Source organism: Grus americana, chromosome 1 (assembly GCF_028858705.1).
Source record: "Grus americana isolate bGruAme1 chromosome 1, bGruAme1.mat, whole genome shotgun sequence".
Classification (NCBI taxonomy): Eukaryota; Metazoa; Chordata; class Aves; order Gruiformes; family Gruidae; genus Grus; species Grus americana.
Genome location: NC_072852.1, coordinates 145342123 through 145364938, shown reverse-complemented (window position 1 = coordinate 145364938; position 22816 = coordinate 145342123). Strand labels below are relative to the sequence as shown.

General features: G+C 38.8%; 1 protein-coding gene across 4 annotated transcripts in view; it reads right to left on the bottom strand.

Annotated features, from left to right (window-relative positions):
• OCA2 (OCA2 melanosomal transmembrane protein) overlaps positions 1-22816 on the bottom strand; it is a 226474-nt gene that overhangs the window by 120956 nt on the left and 82702 nt on the right. For all 4 annotated transcript variants that reach the window (XM_054813838.1, XM_054813836.1, XM_054813837.1 and 1 more), the window contains 6 exons: positions 22633-22704; positions 21684-21749; positions 20501-20557; positions 19373-19497; positions 15657-15795; positions 5724-5856 (listed from right to left, as the gene is read on the bottom strand). In XM_054813838.1, the coding sequence (XP_054669813.1) occupies positions 5724-5856; positions 15657-15795; positions 19373-19497; positions 20501-20557; positions 21684-21749; positions 22633-22704 (592 nt within the window). The remainder of the gene's footprint in view (positions 1-5723; positions 5857-15656; positions 15796-19372; positions 19498-20500; positions 20558-21683; positions 21750-22632; positions 22705-22816) is intronic.

The window sequence follows — 22816 nt, the reverse complement described above, 5'->3', positions numbered from 1 at the left end:
AGGCAGGCATCTTAGGGCTGTGACAGGCAAGGGGGCTCTCACGGACAAAATAATCACGACAGCACTGAGCTATACCTCGTGTTCAGCTGCAATCACAGTTGACAATGCCTATGCATGTCAACCGTGTGCAGCACAAAGTACTTTAGCAGACATTTGTAGTCACTATGGGACACAGAGGGGGAAACTCACCAGACATTAAGTGCTAAATGAGTTTTCCAGTTTTACCTTCTTTTCTTTCTTAACCTTCACCTTAGCTGTGTCATCCTTTGGACATTTTCATGCAAAATGAGGCCTAATGTGAGCAAGACTTACTCTAAGTCCAGGAACAATGCCTGGACATCTTGGGCCTGCAGCCAGCACAGTTCAATCAGTTGCATATGTCTGACAACTCTCAATTATTGCTCCCCTACTTCTTTCCTCTTCTAGATTTTCTACCTTTTCACTTCTGGTTTTGTACCTCTTTTTTCCCCTCCTCCTCTCCGTTTCTTCTCGTAGAGAAGCAGCTGTAGAGCTCCACATGGAAGAAAGGAACAGATTTGCTCACTCATCTGGTTATCACATTTCACGTTGTGGGAAACAGCACTGTGTTTTTCACACATTAAGCACTTTACACATGACTATGATTAATTAGAAAATTCCTTCTGTTGTAGGATTTACATGCTATTGTACTATCATAACAGTATTTCCCAGCTGCTGCAGACAGTGAGCTACACCAGAGGGGATAATGTGCTCCCCCCTCTCCTGGCATCACCACTCCTGCTTCAAGTGTGGGTCTCTCTTTCAGCCGGCGAAACAATCAGAAACTGGAGCAAGCAACACAGGAGAAATGGGGAGCTGGTGCCAAAGCAATTGCTGTGCTAAGAGAAAGCTCTTTCTCTTTGGCAAAAATGGCAATAATAGTACTTGTCACTGATCCCTGTATCACCCACTGTCCTGGGGACAGCACCCTTCCCAAACACTGAGGTCCTCATCTCCACAGTTTGATAGCTGGGACATAACAGTGTATTGTCATGCTTCACAGGGACTAAATAATGTATTGTTAACCTCTAAGGGAAGTAAAAACTTTAGTTTCAAGGGGTTTTTTTTGGGGGGGGCAACAGCAAGTTTAATTCCTCTTACACTCATATATTATTATTTCTCCTTACATATTCTTTTGGAAAAGTATATATATACTTTTTAAACCTTCTCAGCTTACTACCCTAATCCTAGCATCTTTTTCTGGATCACACAGAACAAGGCACAAGTTTATCAGCTGAAAGTCACACTCAAAATAGTTCTCAATATATCCCTTCATTCTTAAAAAGATTTTCTCTCTCATGGCTGAGTTCTTCAGATTCTTTTTTCTTTTGTAATATGCCCCACTTCAAGTTACTGCAGGTAGATAGTGGCTCCTGGGGAAGGAACATGCATTTTTTTCCTGCTGCAGAGGTGCTGCAGCTTAGTCTGAGAGCCAAAGAAATTAAAGACACTGGTAACACACAGCATTGGAATTAATCTGTCAATGTATCATCAGAATAACAACATTGTCTGTTCATAAAATTAGTGCTTATCTATTCTCAATAGTCTGTGTAGCCCAAAGCAACAGAAAACAGCTTAAAGCACATGGCATACAGTGAAAAAGACTGGGGAGAATAATATACCAATTAAGTCTCACATATCTTGTGTAATTGCTAATTGGGGACAGGGTGAGGGAAGGCTGGTATTTAGTTGATTAAAACAGCTGCTTCAAACAAGCCATTTGAAGTTATCACAGAATCATTGCAACCTGAGATGGAAGGACCCCTGAAAGCACCTTGGAACATGTTCTGCAAATCAAAATCACGATGGCTACCTCCTAATGGAGCTGTGTTTGTCGCTTTCTCTTCCCCTTTCACAGAAAATTTCGATAGAGTGAGTAGCTCTCCAGCCTTTGCTCTAATTGAACGGCTACTGATTAGCTTTGCAGCAATGGAGGAGCAGCTGATTGTAAGAACACATGGTATACTGATTGGGAGACTGCTGTATCTGAACATACTAAGCTGCAAGTAACAAAGATTACCAAGAGATGAATTGGAGGGAAATATGCTGGCCTCTTAAAAGTGTACAGTGTTTCACTGGAAAAAATATTATGTCAGTGAATAAATTATACTATTCAAATTAATCAAAAAGCTGTTATGCATACTTGATTCTTAAAAATCAAAAACATATGATTTAAAATTTTATAGATGAAAGGAAAATAGCAATTCTATATTCTAAAATGTATATTCACAAAATAATGCTATTATGTCAGGATCAAAATTGCTCACAGTTGGTAGAATGGACTTTCTGACTGTTTAGATATTATTTATCTCAAGGCACCTTGCAAGCTGGCACTTTTAAAGGTAATTTAAGTATATAATAACTCTAGTTATTCATGGAAATGAGCATGAAGCTATGACTTTTATTAGAAAACGAGACATGAATAAAAGCAAATTAATTCTTTTTACATAAGAAAGTTGGGAAGTTATAAAAAAATGCTGAATACCAAAGATTTAATAATATACTTCCAGGCAACAAAGAAAAGTAATCATTTTCAATAGTGATGCATAATAACAATGGGTTTTATCTGGAAGGTTGCAAGGGCTCCTTTCCTCCCCAATGAAAAGATAATTCCTTTCCCAGTGATGATCTCTTCCACAAAGGATTCTCATTCCTGAGCCCTGTGTAGAACAGGTAGGAACACGCTCTGTATTTGGCATATTGATACAGAATCATAGAACCACAGAATGATTTGGGTAGGAAGGGACCTTCAAAAATCGTCTAGTCCAACTCCCCCTGCAATGAGCAGGGACATCTTCACATCTTCAACTAGATCAGGTTGCTCAGAGCCCCGTTCAACCTGACCTTTAATGTTTCCAGGGATGGGGCATCTACCACCTCTCTGGGCAACCTGTTCCGGTGTTTCACCACTCTCATCATAAAAAATTTCTTCCTTATATCTAATCTACATCTACCCTCTTTCAGTTTAAAACCATTATTCCTTGTCCTATCACAACAGGCCCTACTAAAAAGATTGTCCCCATCTTTCTTACAAGCACCCTTTAAGGCCACAATAAGGTCTCCCTGGAGCCTTCTCTTCTCCAGGCTGAACAACCCCAACTCTCTCAGCCTGTCCTCACAGGACAGATGCTCTGGCCCTCTGATCATCATTGTGGCCCTCCTCTGGACTCTCTCCTACCAGTCCATGTCTCTCCTGTACTGGGGTCCCCAGAGCTGGATGCAGTACTCCAGGTGGGGTCTCACAAGAGCCGAGTAGAGGGGCAGGATCACCTCCCTCGACCTGCTGGTCACACCTCTTTTGATGCAGCCCAGGACACGGTTGGCTTTCTGGGCTGTGAGCGCACACTGCCGGCTCATGTCCAGCTTTTCATCCACCAGCATCAAAAAGAGAAGGAGCAATAGGAACAGGAGCCAACTCCCTACCTCTTCAGATTATGCATTTCAGTAGTCTACTGGAGACAACTTGGGAGAGGATATTGTTTATCTCATAGCTTTTTCACCTCTCTTCAAAGTACTAACTTTGACAAGAAAAGTAGTAAGATCACTCACCCATGGTACATAGTTCTTAATACTTATTATTAAGAGGTTTTATGGATATTTATTTTAGGTAATGATGCCTTCCCACAAGAAAAAACCTCAGTATTAATTATTTAAAATTGGCAAATTTAAGGCACATCTATGGCTAGGAGAGGAGAGCATCCCTTTTTGCATGTTAGCACTGCCAATTTTCAGTGACCTACCTTCTCTAAAGGCATTCTTGGCACTCAAGATAAAATTCTACCTATTTGAATGGAGGCTGATGTAGTGTAACTGAGGTGAGCAGAAAGTGTCCTATTTTTTTTTTTGCTATTGGTAAATAAGATATTTTTTCTCTTTGACCTGTATGTATATAGTCAATAGATTTATTAACCAGCTAAGGAAGACTTCTTGCAGCACCTTCCCTGGTACAAGAAGGTAGGAAAAGATTCTTGATAGCTTTCTGAAAAATCTTACTTTGTAGTGTCACAGGGCAATACATAGGGATTTTGAGTGACTGACTTCACTGTTTTATTTCTCTTGCTCTCAGGATCAAATATCTAAGGGTGCAGAAAGCCTCAGCTGTTTTACAATGGCACAGTAACAAAAATGCATATATGATACTAAACAAATATATGGAAGGAAAAATCTTCTTAATTCTCTTAGCAAACAGTTAGGTAGTATCACCTCTAGAACGGCTCAAAAATACTTTAGTTCTTAATACTGGGGAAGACTTTGGCCCCTAGAGCTGTGAACAGGTAGGCTGAGCACACCTTGTGCTGAATGGGCACTGAAGTCCCTCAAAACCAAATGTCTGCACAAGAGCCAACTTCCTAAGCCATGAAGTCTCTTCTCTGTCCTTTCTGTCAGATGGTATTCAAGACACATGGTACAATCCGCTGAAGAGAGGACTGTCACTTCTGTCTGTTTAATAAAATCCTACTCCTAAAGCTAATTTTCCCTGAAACACAGCAGGTCACTACAAGTGGTACTCATCTTGCCAAATTAGGTACCTATCATGAAGATCTCTACCAATGAGTCACTGTGGACTCTTATACTCAAAAGAGAGAAGTAAACTTTGGGGGATGCAATATATCTGTTCTATTGTAGACAGCTACTTTAGTCTTTAGAAGGGCTAATCTTTCTCCAAGGATTACAAATGGAACCAGGTCATATCAACCATATCAGAAGTTGTCTTCCCTATGCTAAATAGACCCCCCACACACAGGTTCAGCAATGTTGTACAGCACATTAAAACATCTGTTGCATGGTCAGTGGAAACCTGGATCCTAAGTCTCCTACAGCCCAAAGTGGCGGGAGGGGGGAATCAGTCCCAGGGAAGAAACAGTTATACTCATCTATCTTTGTGCAAAGTTTGATAAGAAATTATACTTAGTAAATTATTTCTTACCTCGTAAAGAAATTGTGAACATTTGGGGGTTATTATTAAGTTTCACCACTCAGAAGCCTGAGAGCAGTGATGGAAACTTCAAAATGACCAAATAGAAAAATATAAAAGCATGAAGACAAAAAGGGACCGACATACTGAAGAGCCATTGAAACAGCTTTACCAAGACTTCTAGAGACTACCAAGGTGAGCAACCTGAAAAATGACATAGATTTAGTCAGGCTGAATTACAGAAAATATACATCAGGGAAATTTAGGATTGGAAGAGTCACAGAGGCAACTTGGAAAGTTCTTCTACTCTTGATGAAATGTCCTTCACGGACCACAGAACAGGAAAAGATTGCTAAAAAAATCCAGTGGAAGAAAACCAGCAGTGAGGGAATGCACCAGTGCCCTATGCCTGTCATAAGGGAAACCTGGGATATTTCTAAAGCGAGGTTGTGAACTCAGCACCTTGAGCAGATGTTACCTGTTGCAATACAGAACACGCTGGTATTCAAGCCTATGGCTATAAATGATGCAAAATATCCCTATAAATTTTGAAAGATATTTAATAATTCATGTCAAGACCTCAACCTTAGCACCAGAAAAACATCCACTTCTAAAAGTCAGAAAATATCACGACTAAAAATAAAATCTAAATTACTCTTTAAAAAACTAATGTTCAGAGACTGAAGGAGAGTTGGCACTTCCATCTGAGGGCAACATCATAGTAGGCACCATTCATTTTCCGTTTAGCACATATTCAATGTAATGATAATAAAAAAGTTTTCACACTCACCAACAATTTCACTCGGCTCCTTATTGTAAAGTTTTTTGTTCCAGTAAAGAAGTCTGAGAAAAGGAAAGGAGACAAGGACAACGAGGCAGATGCCAACAAACATATGCCCCGTGAAGGCTGCAAAATCCAATCCCTGGAAATAAAAATGAAAACCTAAATTAAAAATCAGTTATTTTCCTATATTACCTACAAGGAAAAGTATTCAACTATATGTACTTTAGCAATCAATAATAAATAAAAAACAATAAAGTAAGTTCCAAGTACAGTATATGCTGTATTTCATCTATTTCAAGGAGACAAGCCACATTAATTCAGAGAACTAAAAAATAGCATTACAAGTTATTCTGAAATACATTTAGTGTTCCTGACATGGATAGAAAAAACAAATAAACAAACAAACAAACAAACAAAAAAACACCAAAACCTGAATCATTAACTTTCACTTTCATTACTCAAATCACAGTAAATTCATTTTAAATCACACTGAATCACAGAAATATTTAAATTTTAATGACCAGCTTTTGTTTTTAACTGATGACAACATGGATTTTTACAATAATTCTGTCTGATCCAGGATTTCATTTAACTCATAAATATTCTTCTATAATAAAAATATTTTAAGATTTGGTTTTATTTCTCATTGCTTGACTCTGTTCTGTTTGGTATTAAATTAGATTTTTTTTTTTCTAAGTTGAGTCTGTTTTGCCCATGACGGTAATTGGTGAGTGATCTCTCCCTACCCTTATCTCGACCCACGAGCCTTTCATTATATTTTCTCTCCCCTGTCCAGCTGAGGAGGGGAGTGATAGAGCAGCTTTGGTGGGCACCTGGCCTCCAGCCAGGGTCAACCCCCCCACAGAGGGTCACATCCAAATACTCTGGTAGCAAAGCACCGTCTTATATTTACAGAGTAGAGGTTGTCTGAACTCATGATCCCAGCAGAGCATCTCTGTGCCACTTGGAAGAAAGCATGGTCCAAGCACTGAACAGCTCAGGTTGTCCAAGCTGAATTTTCAGAGCATCCACTGATTTCCCAGAGACTCTAGAAAGTCATGGGATCTCCCTGTGCAACACCTTTATGTCTCTGCAGGCCTCTACAAGTGACATGCCTTTTACCAAATCCAAACTGTGGATTTTTTTGACTTGTAAAGTCTTGTAAAGTCCTTTCATTATAACTCAGCTACTTCCATTCTTTTATGAAAGTAGAAAGAAGAAGCTTCAGGAATTGGAATAAGATTATTTTAAGAATCAGAGAGAAAAACATGATACCACAAAGGAAAATAATATACCTTCATTCCGTTTGCCTACATAATAGGTCAGCCAGATAAATGTCTGACATCTCTGCAAGTCAATTTTTTTTTTACCAAATTGTGCTACCTACCCATAGACCCTTCTGTAATGCCAAGACAAATTAAAACCAGCTATATTGCCTCCTACTGAAAGAATTTATGTGGAAATGTCCCAGCTGAAATGCCTCTGGTTCAAAAAAGGAAAAAAAAAATTCTCCGTTGCACTAAAGGGCATAATAAAAAATGCATGACACAAGAAACTGATTAAAATCATAAAGAACTTTCATAGCCAGATAAAGATTAGTGCTTTTTTTTATTTTTTGAAAAAAAATCCATAGTTTGCAGACAGTTAAATAAATCTTAAACATAAATATGCAGACCTAGGATTAGAATATGATCCTGTTAAAAATACACGTTTCAGCTTCATGAGCTAAAGAAAATCATCCTTAGTTGCTGTTTAATAGTATATTCCTTACCACTTGTCCTGGTTTCAGCTGAGATAGAGTTAATTTTCTTCCTAGCAGCTGGTGTAGTGCTGCATTTTGGATTTAGGATGAGAATAATGCTGATAACACACTGACGTTTTAGTTGTTGCCAAGCAGTCAAGGACTTTTCAGCTTCTCATACTGCCCTGCCAAGGAGAAGGCGGGGGGCACCCCAGAAGCGGGGAGGGGACACAGCCAGGAGAGCTGACCCAAACTGACCAAAGGGATATTCCATACCATATGCTCAGTCATGCTCAGTATATAACTGGGGGATGGGTCAGGAGGCAGTTTGGCTTGAGAATTAGCTGAGTATCAGCTTGGGGTGGTGAGCAATTGTGCTGTGCATCACTTGTTTTGTATATTATTATTAATATTATTATTATTATTACTACTACTACTATTGTCTCCCTTTTCTGGTCTATTAAACTGTCTTTATCTCGACCCACGAGTTTTACCTTTTTTTTTCTTTTCGATTCCCTCCCTCATCCCACTGGGGCAGGGCGGGGGGAGTGAGCGAATGGCTGTGTGGTTGTTTTAGCTGCTGGCCAGATTAAACCATGACAACACTTCCACTCTCCAGCCACTAAAAAGGTGAAACTGTGTACCTGTGCATTCGCTGGCCTTTCATTATAACTCAGCTACTGCCATTCTTTTATGAAAGTAGAAAGAAGCAGCTTCAGGAATTGCAATAAGATCATTTTAAGAATCAGAGAGAAAAACATGATACCACAAAGGAAAATAATATACCTTCATTCCGTTTGCCTACATAATAGGTCAGCCAGATAAATGTCTGACATCTCTGCAAGACAGACTTTACAAGTCAATTTTTATAAATACTCAGAAAGATTGGACTCTGGGCATCCAGTCAAGATTCAGAGCTAGAGGAGACATTTCTATGAAGGATGAAATCAACATTCATAACTCTAGGAAAATTACAAATAGCAATGAGAAAAAAAAAAATACTTTAAATTCTGCAAAGGCTCAGTGTTTGTAAGACCTGCCCCCAAAGTATATAAAGTTCATATCCCTCCTGTATATTTTCTTATTTACAGCCAAATATAAATTAGATTTATTGTCAATTTTAAATGAGATGCCTCTAAGATTATAGCCAAAAAAGAAAAATCAGAAAATTTTGGCCAGAAAAATCAGAATCCTTAAAAGCAAGGTGAACTGGCCTTGGTTTGGAAATTGCTCAGGCATTGACGATGTGCCATTAGACAGTTCAGGAAGTATGGAAAATAAGTATTCAGCTATGTATGGTCTCTAAAATGACCTGAGGAGAGGTAGGAAGCTGAAAGGAATTAAGCTGTAAAACCACTGAAGCAACACTAACCAAAACAGCAATGCCTAAATCTGACTGGAAAAATGTTTATTCTCTAAAAACCAAAATTACGGGGAAATAGCTGGTTGAGGAGCAACAAAGTAATTAGAAGTGGTCAGAATATACTCAAATCAGAATTACCAGAATGAGGAAAATTACTTTTGCACCCAACCTAGTCTTAAAAAGAGCAGTGGAGATGAAGCCTTTCTGGCAGCAATACACCCACGTTATGAAGAAGGATGCCACCCATCAGGCAGAATATGTTGGCAGAAATTGTCTGCAGAAATACTTGGGCATAAAGCTAATTACTAATGTAGGAAATAAAAAAGAGAAATAGGAACTCAAAGAATCATTGAAACTCTCGACTTCAAATATGTGATGTCTCTATCTTATATTAACAGAACTGGAATTTAAGGAAGTGGCTCACTGCAAACAAATGTGAAGATTTACAAAGTCACTTGCCTCTATGCTTTGTATATCACACCAATTTCAGAGCAAAACAATTGTGCTTTTTTACTGAAATGCCACAATGCAGAAGCTTCTCAAACACAAAAATACAGCACAAGAAATGTGCCACTTGAAACATACAAAACTAATTTCTCTATGAAAAGGAAAATCATATCAACCTAGAAGGCAAACTAAAATGCTGAGGTTAAGAAAGAGGTCTCAGGTCTGACTGATAATTGAAAGGAATTAAAATGAGATGGAGATCACAATGCACTTAAAAAAAAAAAAGCAGGATTAACACAGCTTCATGACGTAAGAGCTGACATACATAAGCCTTAAAAGTGATTTGCAGACACTATCGAAAAGAAAAAGTGTCTGCTAGATTTTTTGGCATCCTATCCAGGAGCTTACTCAAACTTTTTAAAGAGAGTAGCTGGGCTGAGATTCAGGATTTTGTTAAACTTCATATCACCCCATTGATCGTTCTTATCTCTGAGATCCCTGGGGGAAAAATAAAACGTGCTGTTCTGCTGCGACTGCAGAACAGCTTTCCAATTCAGTTGAAACAAATCATTTTCTGACATGGAGTGTGCGCTTATATCAGGAAAGAGCTTGCATGACTGTATTGCCTGTGATGGTGCAAGGCTGGATTCGATTCCCTTCCCATCCCTCTCTCCCGGCTTTCCGCCCCATTACCTCCTTGCACTGATCCACAAGAGCCAGCGTGTGAAAATGAATCCTGACGATTGCTAGCCTCGGACAACTTGTACCCTGCAGCCATGACGAGGCTGAGGACGACCAAGTACAATCACTTTTATGGCTGATATCAGAAGGGCTCGCGGTGAAAAACAGTTCACTGCCTACCCGGATGCTTTGGGCTGGGTGCTTAGCACCAGCAGCTCTGCAGCACGCAGAATACGCCTCCAGGGAGGGAGCAGGCAGATTTCACACCAGACACTCTCAGGTAACTAGCAGTCAACTGGCAGCCTCTGGAGAACTTTCAGAGACTAAAGGGTTTACGTTGTACCACAAATATGAACGATTCAGCAGAGGATACAAGGACAGTGGCACAGTTACTTCATCAGTTGCTCCTGCTCCCTTTCCCACGTCCTAGAAAGGGAATGTAATATCTCCACTGAGTCTGGGGATAACACGGTTTATACCTCCTGAGTCCTCTGCACTGCTGGGGCCAGAATTCAGCACTGTAAAAACACATTGAAGGGCTCCATGTATCTGCTGCATGCAACAAAATGTCATTTTCATAAAGATTTTCTTTTTTCCTGCACAATAGTCTGAAATAGAATTGACATGAATAATAGGCAAGAAATAATTTTCTTCCAGATTTCAATCCATCAGATAAATACAATACATGCTTCAAATGTCCCTTACTCAAGGCTATGCTGATTGTGTTAAATTTCTTCCATTCCCCAGTCGACAGAAAATCTAAAGATTTTGTTTTAGCAAGACAACAGCCTAAAGGTTCCACTGCCTATAGATTCAAAGCTGAAGCAGAGTGGACATCTTTCTTTGCTTTATAGCTTTAAATGCAAAGTCAAATATATCGGTTTCATATGAGGAGGAAGTATCATACCGTTTTCCTAAAATACTAATTTTCTATCATCCTGATTTTTTTTTCCTTCTTTTGGAGGTGTCAAATTAACTTCTAGTAATTCAGACCTTTCCAGAAGAAATCTGCCATTTTAGAGCAAAGAGAAAGCAAAAATTATAGCTAGGTGCAGCAATTCAAGGAGCCAAAAATACTGTGCTTCTAGCCAGAATGCCCTTTACTTTTAGTATTTTAAAACTAATAAAATGAGGAAGAGCAAGAGTAATTTATTATCTCTACACTGGCTTAAACATTGCTTCTGAGTGACTGAGATCTACGTTGTCTCAGGGGGAACTGCTCATGACGTCGCTGAGCCAGAAATCACTGATGATCTAATACAGTTACATGAAGATAATGCTTATCTGAGACACTCACAAACCTCCTTTTTTGTCTTGCACTATACTATTTAATGATTACTACATGCAGAGATGGGGAAAAAAAATCTGAAATCAGCCATAAACCCATAAATTTTATTTCCTATGCCTTACTTAGGATTTAATTTTTTCTTGAGAAAGGAATCAATGAAACATTGACAGAAAGGGCAAGAGTTTTACAAATTGATTAAAAGTTTTAACAACCTTGTATCAAACAAACTCACCAAAAATAGCCTAGTAAACTACAGGAATCCATTTCACAATGTGCCAGTGCTTGAAATATCTTTATAAAGTCATATAGAGGATCTATTTTTCAGAATTATCTACTTCTATTTATAAAGTTTTGGTACATTTTTTTATGAAATATAACCAACTAATATTGCACCATGCTAAATTGCAGCATGAAGGCTGCAAGTCCCTGAGAGGCAGAACAGGAGAATCTGATGGCTGTCCATTTTCCTGGGAGTTCCTGTTAAATGACAGGAATAACTCTGAGTGGCATGTTGAAAACCCAAAATCCTCAGCAAACATCAGATTAACAGTGCAAACTTTATCACAAAGACAGTAAAGAAAAGGTTATAATCCAGTGGCTAGCACATGCTAAAACTGCCTTTGCTCTTATCGTTACCTCTTTCAGACAGATTAAAGCTAGATACACTAGTGCACACTATGTTCACACTGTCGTTTTGCTCTGGAGATCTAGTCACCATCAATTCTCTAAAGATCTTGCAATCAAAGCCTAAGCTTAGAGCACAAGCAACTTCTGATTTCAAAGGCATGACTGTAGATACTTGTCAAGTTGCCAAATGCAGAGGACTTAATGTTCAACCTTTCTGAAAGCAATGACCATTTTGAAATGGTTCATGCTCTATTGTGCATATAAAAATGGAGTTCCCAAAGTCCGAAGCACATATCTCTTCAAGATAAAAATATAATTTTGTGAACAATGACCACACAGTAGCAGTACTCTGAAGGTAATAAAAAAATATTTTAAAAAAATTGTATTCACTGAGTTTTCCATTTGCCCTTAAAGAAAACTCTTATTTTCCTTGCCTACTATCACAACTTACATGCTATTTTGTGAGACTTCTTCCAACTCTGACTAAGAACAAGCAAGAGTACAACAAATCTTCCTCTCCTATTATGCAAATGTTCCACTGATTCCAAGCATGATGGTAGGGGAAATGTCAGCATTATGAATTAACCACTGCTACAAAGCAAAAGTCCTTTTGGCATCTATTTGCATCTCAAGACAAATAAACAAACTTATCCCTACATTTTAATGAGTAAACGGTAACAAAAAGCTTATTTATTCAAACATACTTTAAATAAAATATTCTCAATATGACATGAGTTTTCCCCAGAATCTAGGGAGAAAAATCTCTCCAGCCCTACAGTAATCAAAGAGTAAAGTATTTCTAATGCTATAACCCAATAACAGCACCCAAAGTAACAAGGCTGCACTTCATTTTGTATTGATTTAAAAATCAGTGTTTCCCAAGAAATTTTAAACTTGCATAATATCTTACTAGGCTGTTTTTAGAGGCTGATGTACAACAGTAAAAGTTCAGGAAGAACTGAAATTCTTTAAACTAAACTTCTCCTCCTGATGGCACCTAATAAACTGGAAAACCCTATCATCCACATAGTGCAATACACTATTCAGACTCCTGCAGGGGCATTTGTCCAAGTACTCCTGTACTTACTATGCAAAACAAACACTGAAAAAGAAGGGCATGAGGATGAAAAGAGGAATTTCAATGACAATATCAAGGAGAAAAATCTCCTAGAAAGCCAAAAACATGACCATAATGTTTAAAAGAGGTAAAAAGCCAGCTATTTGCTGTAGAAAACATCATAATGGACACTGTAAAAAATACTGCATGAAGTGCAGTTTCCAAAATGCCAGTATTACATTCAAGAATTTTTACCTCTGAAACACTTGGGTTTTTTTTTTTATTTTTTAAAAAAAAAAAAGAAAAAAAGAAAAGAAAAGAAAAATTACTTGGTACAAATATAGCAGACAGCCCATGTATTTTGGAGGCAGAATTTGGGTTCATCGTATAACTCTTGCGCACAACAGCCTTTGCTAGAAGTAGTTTCAGAAACAAGACAACAATGCCTGTTTCTTCTGAATAAAAGGGAGGATGCCAGAGCAGGCAGACAAAATTAGGAATCCCACTATAAAGTCAACAGCGCAGACTGTGAGAGGCCAGATGGTCCAGCTCCCTCCCTGCCCTCCCTCTGGGCTCTATCCAGTTGCTCCTGCCAGCGCTCTCCCGGGCAAATCTCCGTTAGAGGAGGTGAGGACATAAACCAGTCCATGCCACTCAGCCTCAGAGCCAAGGACAGGTCTTTGACATTCTTTTGTTTATATATATGTAGATATAACAGATGAGAACACGGGAAAGAAGCAGCACAAGTCCCATGGTCCTGTGCTGAATCTAATCTATTTTATTAGGTCCTTATGTCTGTGATGCAACAAAAGATCTGAAAACAATACAGAGTAAAAATGTTTGGAAAGTTTTTTGTGCTTGTTTCAAATACAGAATGATTTGAAACACATAATGTCACATTTGCTAGGGTATTTATATATCTGAGTCCTCCTAAAATTATCAATATCTCATTTAACAGAGATGTAAAATTGTTTCCATTCAATGTGATTGCTTAATTGCTTCCCATGTTTATAGCCACTTCTAAAAGGTTCTACAGACATGAAGAGTTTCTGAGTATTTAGGAAAATGACCTGCATGGCAGGTGCTAATTATTCTCATTTAGAAAAGAAGGTTTAAATAGTTGCACAGAATTCATATTTAAAAATGTAAAATTTAGCTATCAAATCCTCGGCCAGGAATATTACAGAGTCTCCAAAGTCATCATCCGAACAAACTAATTTCAGCACATTTCAAATATTTTGAAGGTAAACATTATTAAATACTATGAACTTTCAAAGACATTTTCCAACCTGGACAGTACTTAATTAATTTCAGTGTGTTCAGTTAATTAGAAGGTATCCTTTTTTGGTACAGCAATAGAGACATACTTGACTCCAAATTAAAAAAAAAAAAAATCTAGATTTTTATACTACAATTCCCTCATCCCACTGGCACAGGTATTTTCACACTAGCTCACACACTACATTGAACTCCTTTAAATGTATTTATTTCGGGGGTTTATGACACCTGGCCAAAAGAGAACACACATGTCTGGTGTCCCTAACAGACTTGCCCGGTAGGTCACTACCCCTTCCATCGTGCAGCTTGGTGGTGCTGGCAGTGCAGGGGCAGAAGGAGAGCAGAGCTGCCCCATCCCCGCAGGGGCTGCCCCTTGCATCCTGAGCAGACTGCCTCTCTGCTGCCCTCGGCACACCAGGGACGGGTGACGCACCGCGGGATGCCAGGGAGCACGGTGCCGGAGGCAGAAGTGGGACTTGGTGTCCTCCTGTTCAAGGGTGGCAGCGATAGCTGAAAGCACGGAAAACTCTTGCAAACGCCAGCTCCTTTGAAGAAGCTGAAGGCTGCAAACGTGAACACGTGCCAGCAGTGGCTCTGCCCATCTGCAGGGTGGAGAGGGCCATGTGGGTTGGAGGAGATGGTGGGACCAGGACGGTCCTGCTGGCAGTCATCTGGAGTGCTGCTGTCCCACCCAGCACCAGCCACTATAACCTTCCCTTTAGCACCGGTCACCCAGAAAAATGAAAAGATTTTATCCGTAAATAGAAGAGTCAAGTGCTGGAAGTTAAAATCTGCCACTGCAGCCTGGGGATACCACGGTGTTGGCAGGAGGTGGGAGCCAGCTGCGTCCCGTGCTGCATGGCAGGAGCCCCCCTCTCCTGTCACCCCCCACACCCCCTTGGGCTGCGGGTGAAGGACAAAGTCTCTGCCTGCAGTGGAGTCGGGTATGACACTGCTCTATGGGGGCAATGCAGCCGCTCACGTTGTGGGGTTTTGTGTATGGACAATTATTTCTGGTTTGAAATTTCTGAAAAGGAAACAAATTGTCTCAATATATTAAACTTTTGAGAGAAAGCCTATTGTGAAAAAAAAATTTTGGATTTTAATCTTCGTTTTCACATTTTTCTTTTCTTCCAGCTTGCTGCCCTCTCTTTACAACCCTTTATTGTTTTGCTTCCTTCTTCACTTTGCCATTGACAAGGAAACCCTTCCCCCAACATCAAAAATAATGGAAACTGGTATTCTCAGTCCTTAGCAAAAAGTCTCTTCTTCATTGCAATTTTGTCCCCAAAAGATCACTCTGTTCTGCCTGATCATCCTACTAAGAAAGAAATAGCGTGGCAGAAAAAGTGGATTCTGTTCTGTTTATATGGCTGTCTGGGGGAAGAGAAGGTTCAATGCTGCGTAAGTCAACATCAGTATTTAATTTTAGTAGCCGAGCAGCTTGCAATACGTACCTTCTTTCTCAGCTCCTGCTTTGAAACAATAATCACATTTGGAGGATCCCCAACAGCTGTGGCAGCCCCCCCAATATTTGTGAAGATTACTTCTGCAATCAGGACATGCCTAGGATCAAGGTTAAGTACTTCGCAGAGCCTGCAGTATAAAGAGAATTAAATTACCCTATGACTAAATTACCTTAAATCTTAAAACTTATAAAATTTACAAAATACAGTCATTCCACTGAAAAATTGCAGGATTTTAAACATAATATTTGTGTGTGTGTGTATTGTTAAAGTTTTAATTTTATATGTGTTACAGTAATCATAGCAATATAAATGCAAAAAAGATAGGTTTGGGGTTTTTTTACATTTATAATGCAATAGTTAATGGTAACATAACTGATGCATTTTAAAAAGCATTTCGTCAAAAGTAATCAACTATTACAAGAGTTGGACTACACAGAAAATAGCATTTCAAATTTTTGGTGTCATACAACTTTTTAAACCATGGTCCACAGGTCACACTGACCTATGGAAAACTACTCTGGGCAATCACAGGCTCTGTACTCAGCATCAGTTGTCAACTTTCACGTGGGAAGCAGTGGTAGAGGATTGTGCAGGCAACCTTTTAGCCATGAATCATCTCTTAGTGACCTCAGCTTTCAGCCTAGGTTTATCTGGTTTATTCTGTTCCTATTTTTCCCCTTGTCTACAGTTTGATCATGAGTATTTCTATTTGTAATGCAACAAGGTTAGGAAATACACATTCTTCATTATTAAAAAAAAATCTCAAAATATTTTTAGCAGTTCAAAAATATTTAATGCTTCTTTAGTAAGACGTTTCTTTAATAAGAAAAAGTAAAATTCTTCTTTAAAAAGAAGCATCTTAAAGTGCTCTGGCAAATACTGGGATTGACTCAGTAACCTCACAATCCATTTCAACTCAGAGCCCACTTACACCCAGTAATCTTCACGCAGATTACTTCAACTCGCACAAATTACATTTACGCACAGATCCGCACAATCTGCTCATTTCTGAAGTACACATTTGACTTTACACTTGGGCTGTGGTATTAAAGGCTGAAAGGTAAGGTCACACCTAAGGACTTTGGAATAAGGAATGACTGCTTTTCAGGTCATGGCTTATTGAAATGTTGCTCCAGGGTGTAAGGATGGAGCCCACGTTTAAATTGTCTCCTCTACCTAATACAGGATGGGGGGGAAGAGTGGGCAGCAAGAAAACTTTCTCAGGATCACTTTCGCTGTAGTGCTGTCACACGTTTCTCTGAAGGAAGAGTTGAGCTTTACTATTCAGTCTAAGTCTGTATTATTAAAACCGGTATTTCAAAAAGAGTGTATTACACAAAAGCTTAACTTGATAGACTTACACTGTGGCCGAAAGTGTCAGTTTAAAACTCAGAAAAACCACTGTCAGATGACGCATATGTCAGCACATAAAAACTCCAGAACAAAATAACTGCAAAAATACACTATTTCACCAACAGCACAAAATTATGGATTTAAAGGGTACTTCATAGTACAGCTGGCCCAATTGTATCAACTGTGGTACAAGACCACAATTGTACTTGCAATTTTAACTTCATCGCTTCTTGCTGTCCAAGTGTTTCAAAATATAACAACTTTTCTTTACTGATTCTTTATTTTTGATGGGCCTAGAGGTAGCTTGAAGAAAGAACCTCTGACGTATGCCAAGAAAGGCCAAGCCCAAACTATAAAACCGTCAGAATGTGTCAGCTATGTGGTAGGATCAAACTTCTTCCGTTTACTTACCCTGGTTATATAATTCCCCATGTGAACAACCATTAGCCTTTTCCAGTTCACAATAACAAAGTATCTTGAAAATAAACTATAGCTAAAAAGGGGTAGTTATTTTTTTTATCATCTTACTACAAAATGCAGAGTGAAACAAGTATCATGTTTTATGCCTTATTAATGGAAATATAAATCCTTATATTCATAGAGTCAGTAGGATTTTCTGCAAGCTTTATCTCCATAGCAATGACAGTGCAGTGCAACACAGTGAAGCTGTAGACAAGAGCTGAAGACAATGGCAGTAAGATTAAAAAAAAAAAAAAATTATCCCCAGCATGAAGCTTTTAGAAATAGGCAATTATGTGGCTTTACTAGGCAAGGTAAAATTTTATTTTAGCTTTGATAGTGATTCAAATATAAATGTTTCCTGCATACTGAGTTTCACCTTCTTCAGTGTTACAAACTCATTTAGTACAAAACTAAAGTACTTATTATACTTTTAGTATAAAACTCCAGTACTTAAAGGGTGGCTACAAAGGCAGACGCTCTCTCTTCACATGGAGCCACATGAAGAAGACAAGGGGCAACAAGTACAAGTCACACTGGGAGAGACTTCATTTCAACATAAGAAAAAATTTTTTATGGTGAGAACAATTAATGACTGGAACAACCTCCTCAGGGAGGTGGTAGAGTCCCCACCACTGGAGGTTTTCAAGGCGTGACAGAACAGGGTGCTAAATAATCTCATCTAGGCTCCCTTTCCCATGAAAGGTTGGACCAGATAGTCTTCTGAGGTCCCTTGCAACCTGGGCTGTTCTATGATTCTTTGAAAATAAAATAAATGCTACAGTAGCTCTGCCTGTGAACAGTAATTCATGTTGCATTGACATCTGGATTTCAATCCATTCCCAATTATAGTTAATTCAAAATATTCTGCAACACAGGTAAAGAAAACTTGATGTTTAATAGTTCCAGTCTCGCTTACTGCTAGCGGTGGAATTATTGATTGGAGTAAGGCAACGTGATCTATTTAAAATATAATCGGACAGAAGACAAATGGAGCCTTCATTCACCAGCTGTTTCCCAATCTAGAATAAATTCCATTTGCAAAATTGTTTTTTACTGCTTTACACTACATTTTAAAGTGGGAGCATATCTTAATAGAATTTTGTGTACTTTTATGTGATAACGACTGCAAGCATTACATCACGCAGGATCATTTTAAAAACACACTAGATCTTTCTGAAACTGAACTAGATTAACCAGATTTGCCTGGCCAGACGGGTTAAATTCAGGTTAAACAGTAATTCATAATCACGCATTGATTAAATGTAGTTGCAAATCACATGTTATTAATTTTCAGAAATATGAAGTAATTAAATTCACTGTTCTCTATTAAAAGTTCCAAATATCTAATCTCAAATTGTGGAATTAACCAATGGCTGTATCAATGTCATGATCACCAGCAGGAAGAAAATTCAGAGCCTCATATTCCAAAATAGGAGATTTTTTTTAAAATTATTTGTCACTAGTATTAGAAAGGATAACAACTTCACTAAAACATAAATTACTACCTAAAATTGTATATAGATGTTAGCCAGTAAAGGACAAGGCAGCTTTAATTAAAAAATTCTCCCTGCTTACAGGAAAAAGATTTCATCTACTAGGGAGCATTTGGTGCGATATGCTATTGCAGTTCAGATATGGAGACAAACCAGAAGAGTTAGCTGCCAAGGCAGTGTAACAGGCTTCAGATATGTGCTCACTATTAACACAAAGGGAAAAGGCAACCGATCCCTTTGAAAAAGTTAGCTCTTTACCCTACTACAATAGGAGTATTTGAAGCATCGATTTCCATTTAGATGATCAAAAAAAGTCCAAACGAGCATTTTGGACACATGTCTACTACTGATTGCTGGCTATAAAAGACCAAGTCCAAAACCATAACAATAAAATACCTTATGGTTACTGGAGTAAAGAGTAGCATCGTGGTAACGTTGTCCAAAAATGCAGAAAGAATTGCAGCAATGAGGCACAGAAGCGTAATCATGCCCCACACCTTGCCCCTAGAGAATCGATAAGCCTAATAAAACCAAACAAATAGAAACAAAATTAAAGGACTAGATCACTCCAACTTAGCTTTCAAAAAATGATAGATAAAATGACTTCACCAAAGATGAGGCAACAGTGAGCTCAGAGCATGTACTACTCCATGCACCTACAACAGCACCCTCTCCAGTATTAATTAATTTAGCAAGAAAACATTTCGTGGAAGTGAGCAAACATTTCCATCATGCAGAAGAAGAAACAAGTTTGCGGAGACACCACGCTCCACTGCCAGGCACGAAGGAGGTCTGTGGTAGGAGCAGGGCTGAGCTCCCACCTTCTGCCTGCATGCCCAGGTGGACCGAGGTGGTTCACACCTCCCACACCCTTGACACGCTGGGACACCTTCCCCGTCCTCGGAGCAGCACTGCCAGGGTTACACAGTCTGGACATCTGTGTAGGCAGGAATTGTGTCCACCCGTGTTTTGCTTAGGGTTTCTGTGTTCAAAGCAGTCCTCCTTGTCACTTTTGTTTTCTTTCTTTCCACCCTTCTCAAGAAAATTAAGATTTGCAGCAGGTGAAGGAGTCCCTCACCATGGGTAATACTAGCTTTACAATCAATCCATCAGAATTACCCTTTTCATGTAATCTTTGTTTCTGCTACTGTGCAAAAGTCTGTGGCCATTTTTCATGTGTGATCATAAAGCTAATGATACTTCCCATATTTCCTCTCTCCCACTGCGAAGCATAAATACAGATTTCAGTTACAGCAGAACCACAGTCCTGGGGAAGTCAGCGGTATAACTCAGCTTTACTGGGGAGCTTTACCTTTCTCCTGTAGAAGCAGAATGGCCCTAAGGGCTTCCTTTCATCCCTAAGAGATTTTTTCAAAATTACAAGTTGACCACTGACATTTCTAATGGGATAAGTATACACTGCCCTAAGAAAGGTTCTTCAAAGACAGTGCTTGGTCTAACAGGTGTGATTGAATACTGACTTGATTAATCGAATAAAAATTAAGAGTACCAAAACAACCCTACCTTTACTGCACAGTAGTCAAAGAATCCAGTCTCTGAAAATATAGCCACCAAAACCATCTGCCGAAAGATGAAGAAAAAGAGAATAGCTTGCAACTGAATTATTACACAATTATTACAAAACCAAAGCAATGTAGTTTGTGATCCTGACAAAAGTCCTTCTTATCTGACACAGCTCTGAGAATCTGATCACCATCATATTAGGATATCCACTAGAGCTGCCAGATATCTCTTGTTAATGCGTCATACGGTGAAATTTAGTTCTCAACATAAGCAGTCTGTAAATGTCATACTAGCCTGGTTGAATTTTATTTGTAGTGACTAAGTGGTCATCATGCATTAAGTACTCAATGTATCTCCCTTATGTCATTAATCAAGAAGGGCCAATAAGTGTGTTTGCTTTCTGTCGTAATGCTCCACAGAGTGCAGACGATAGTGGCTCCAAGAGTTACTTGCATTTTCCCACATTTCTGGGAGGTTTCCTGTCCTTCCATCTTTGCTCCCAAGAGATTTTTTTTTTTTCTTTCTTTTTCTGTGGGGAAGGTGAGGAGCAGGGACCAGTGTCAGAAAATAAGAAAAGCTCAGAATGGCAACAAAAAATTGTAATTTTGTCTCTGTATATTGTATATTTTGTGTTAGAGTTTAATACCACTGGGACAACTCTTTTTACCATAAATAGTTCTGGGCAAAGTCATTAAAATAATATATGATTATAATCTAACCAGATATTTCTCCTACATTTCTGGAGAGCATTTTTGTTTGGGTTTTGGGTTTTTTTTTGGCTCCAAACATAGCACTGACTAAGACAAAGAAAACCACTTTTCCAGCAGAGTGTGTTTGAGGAAGGTTTTGGGTAAACAAAATTAACAAGATAAATGAGAGTGATAATACTTGGCACTTAAACAGGTCTTTCCATTTATAGACCTCAAGGATGCTTTCCGTATGTTATCAACACAATTTCACAGATTTACTTAAAAAAAAAAAAAAGACGGAAAAGGGTCAATGTTTTCAAAAGGCTCCTTCAGAGGTCTGATCATCCTCCTTTTTGATAAATCCCTTAAGGCCCAAATTTTCATCATAACATGTCTCAGTAAAGTGCAATTAACAAAATGTTTAAAAGGGAAACATGTCTATATTGAATGTGATTATTGCAGCACATTGAGAGCAAAAGCTACATTTTAGTTACCATTCCAAACAGCAGCGCCAGTGTCTCGTAATCAATCCACTCCACCACTTTGACCATACTTGGCCTCTGCAATCAGAAAACACAATTGCCAGTGAATGCCACGAAACATCTAACTTATGATTAGCTATGAAATATAGACTCCACTTAATTGACGAATCATTTAAATAAGCTATGATTGAAATTAATAAGTGTTCCTACAAGGTACACAAAAAGGACTCTTTATTATTGCCACTAGTACTATTAGTATTACTGCTATTATTATTATTACTACTAATTCAAAGTACTGCTGGTATCCTAAGCGGGTCATTATCACAAGCCTACATTAGGGTATCGGTTTATCTAGTTGTTCCTTATGTAACATTACAGAAATAAAAGATAACCGAATTATATGGTACACCCCAGTTTCCTTTTTGGTAAGAGAACAAAAGCATACCCCTTCACCTGTGAACAAACTGGAGGGAATTTAAGGGAACATAGCAATGATGTGGTGACCAGTTATGAGAAAAACAGAGAAAATCATTCAGGGGTTTCACTAAATATCAACTAAGAGTAAGCAGGGAGGAAACAAAAGGATTGGAAGGTGTAAACATGAGGTGTAATTATTTAGGGTATTATAAGGCAATGTATTTCCATTTAGGTTTGCTTGGTAACCTAACATTACTGAAAATAACAGTGTTAAAGTAACTCCGAATTAAGCTGAAAATGGCTGTACTCAGCTTCCGGCAAATCAGAACAAGATAGCATCAACTGACTTTTTCCTACTCTTCTGGTCTATACCCTAGGCTGACTTGTTTTCCCCAAGATGCTTCCCCATCCCAATATCTGCCCTACCATCCCCCTCTCTTAAAAAACACTGCTCTGTCACGCGCCCAGTCACAACAGGGCATACATGGAAATTTATGATATCACACCCAGAAGCAAGGTGAGCACTTACAGTTTGATAACTTACCTCCCCAACAGCAGCTAAGGCGGCTAACGCTGCCAAAGAGCCCAGCATGGCTGCGAGGGTCCTGTGGACAATCTGCAACAAAGGGTAAGAATTGACCAGAGACTCCTCTAAACATCTCCTTACTATTAAAAAGGAGGAGGGAAAAGGATAAAAAAATCCTGTGGCAGATTCTTTTCTTGGTTTG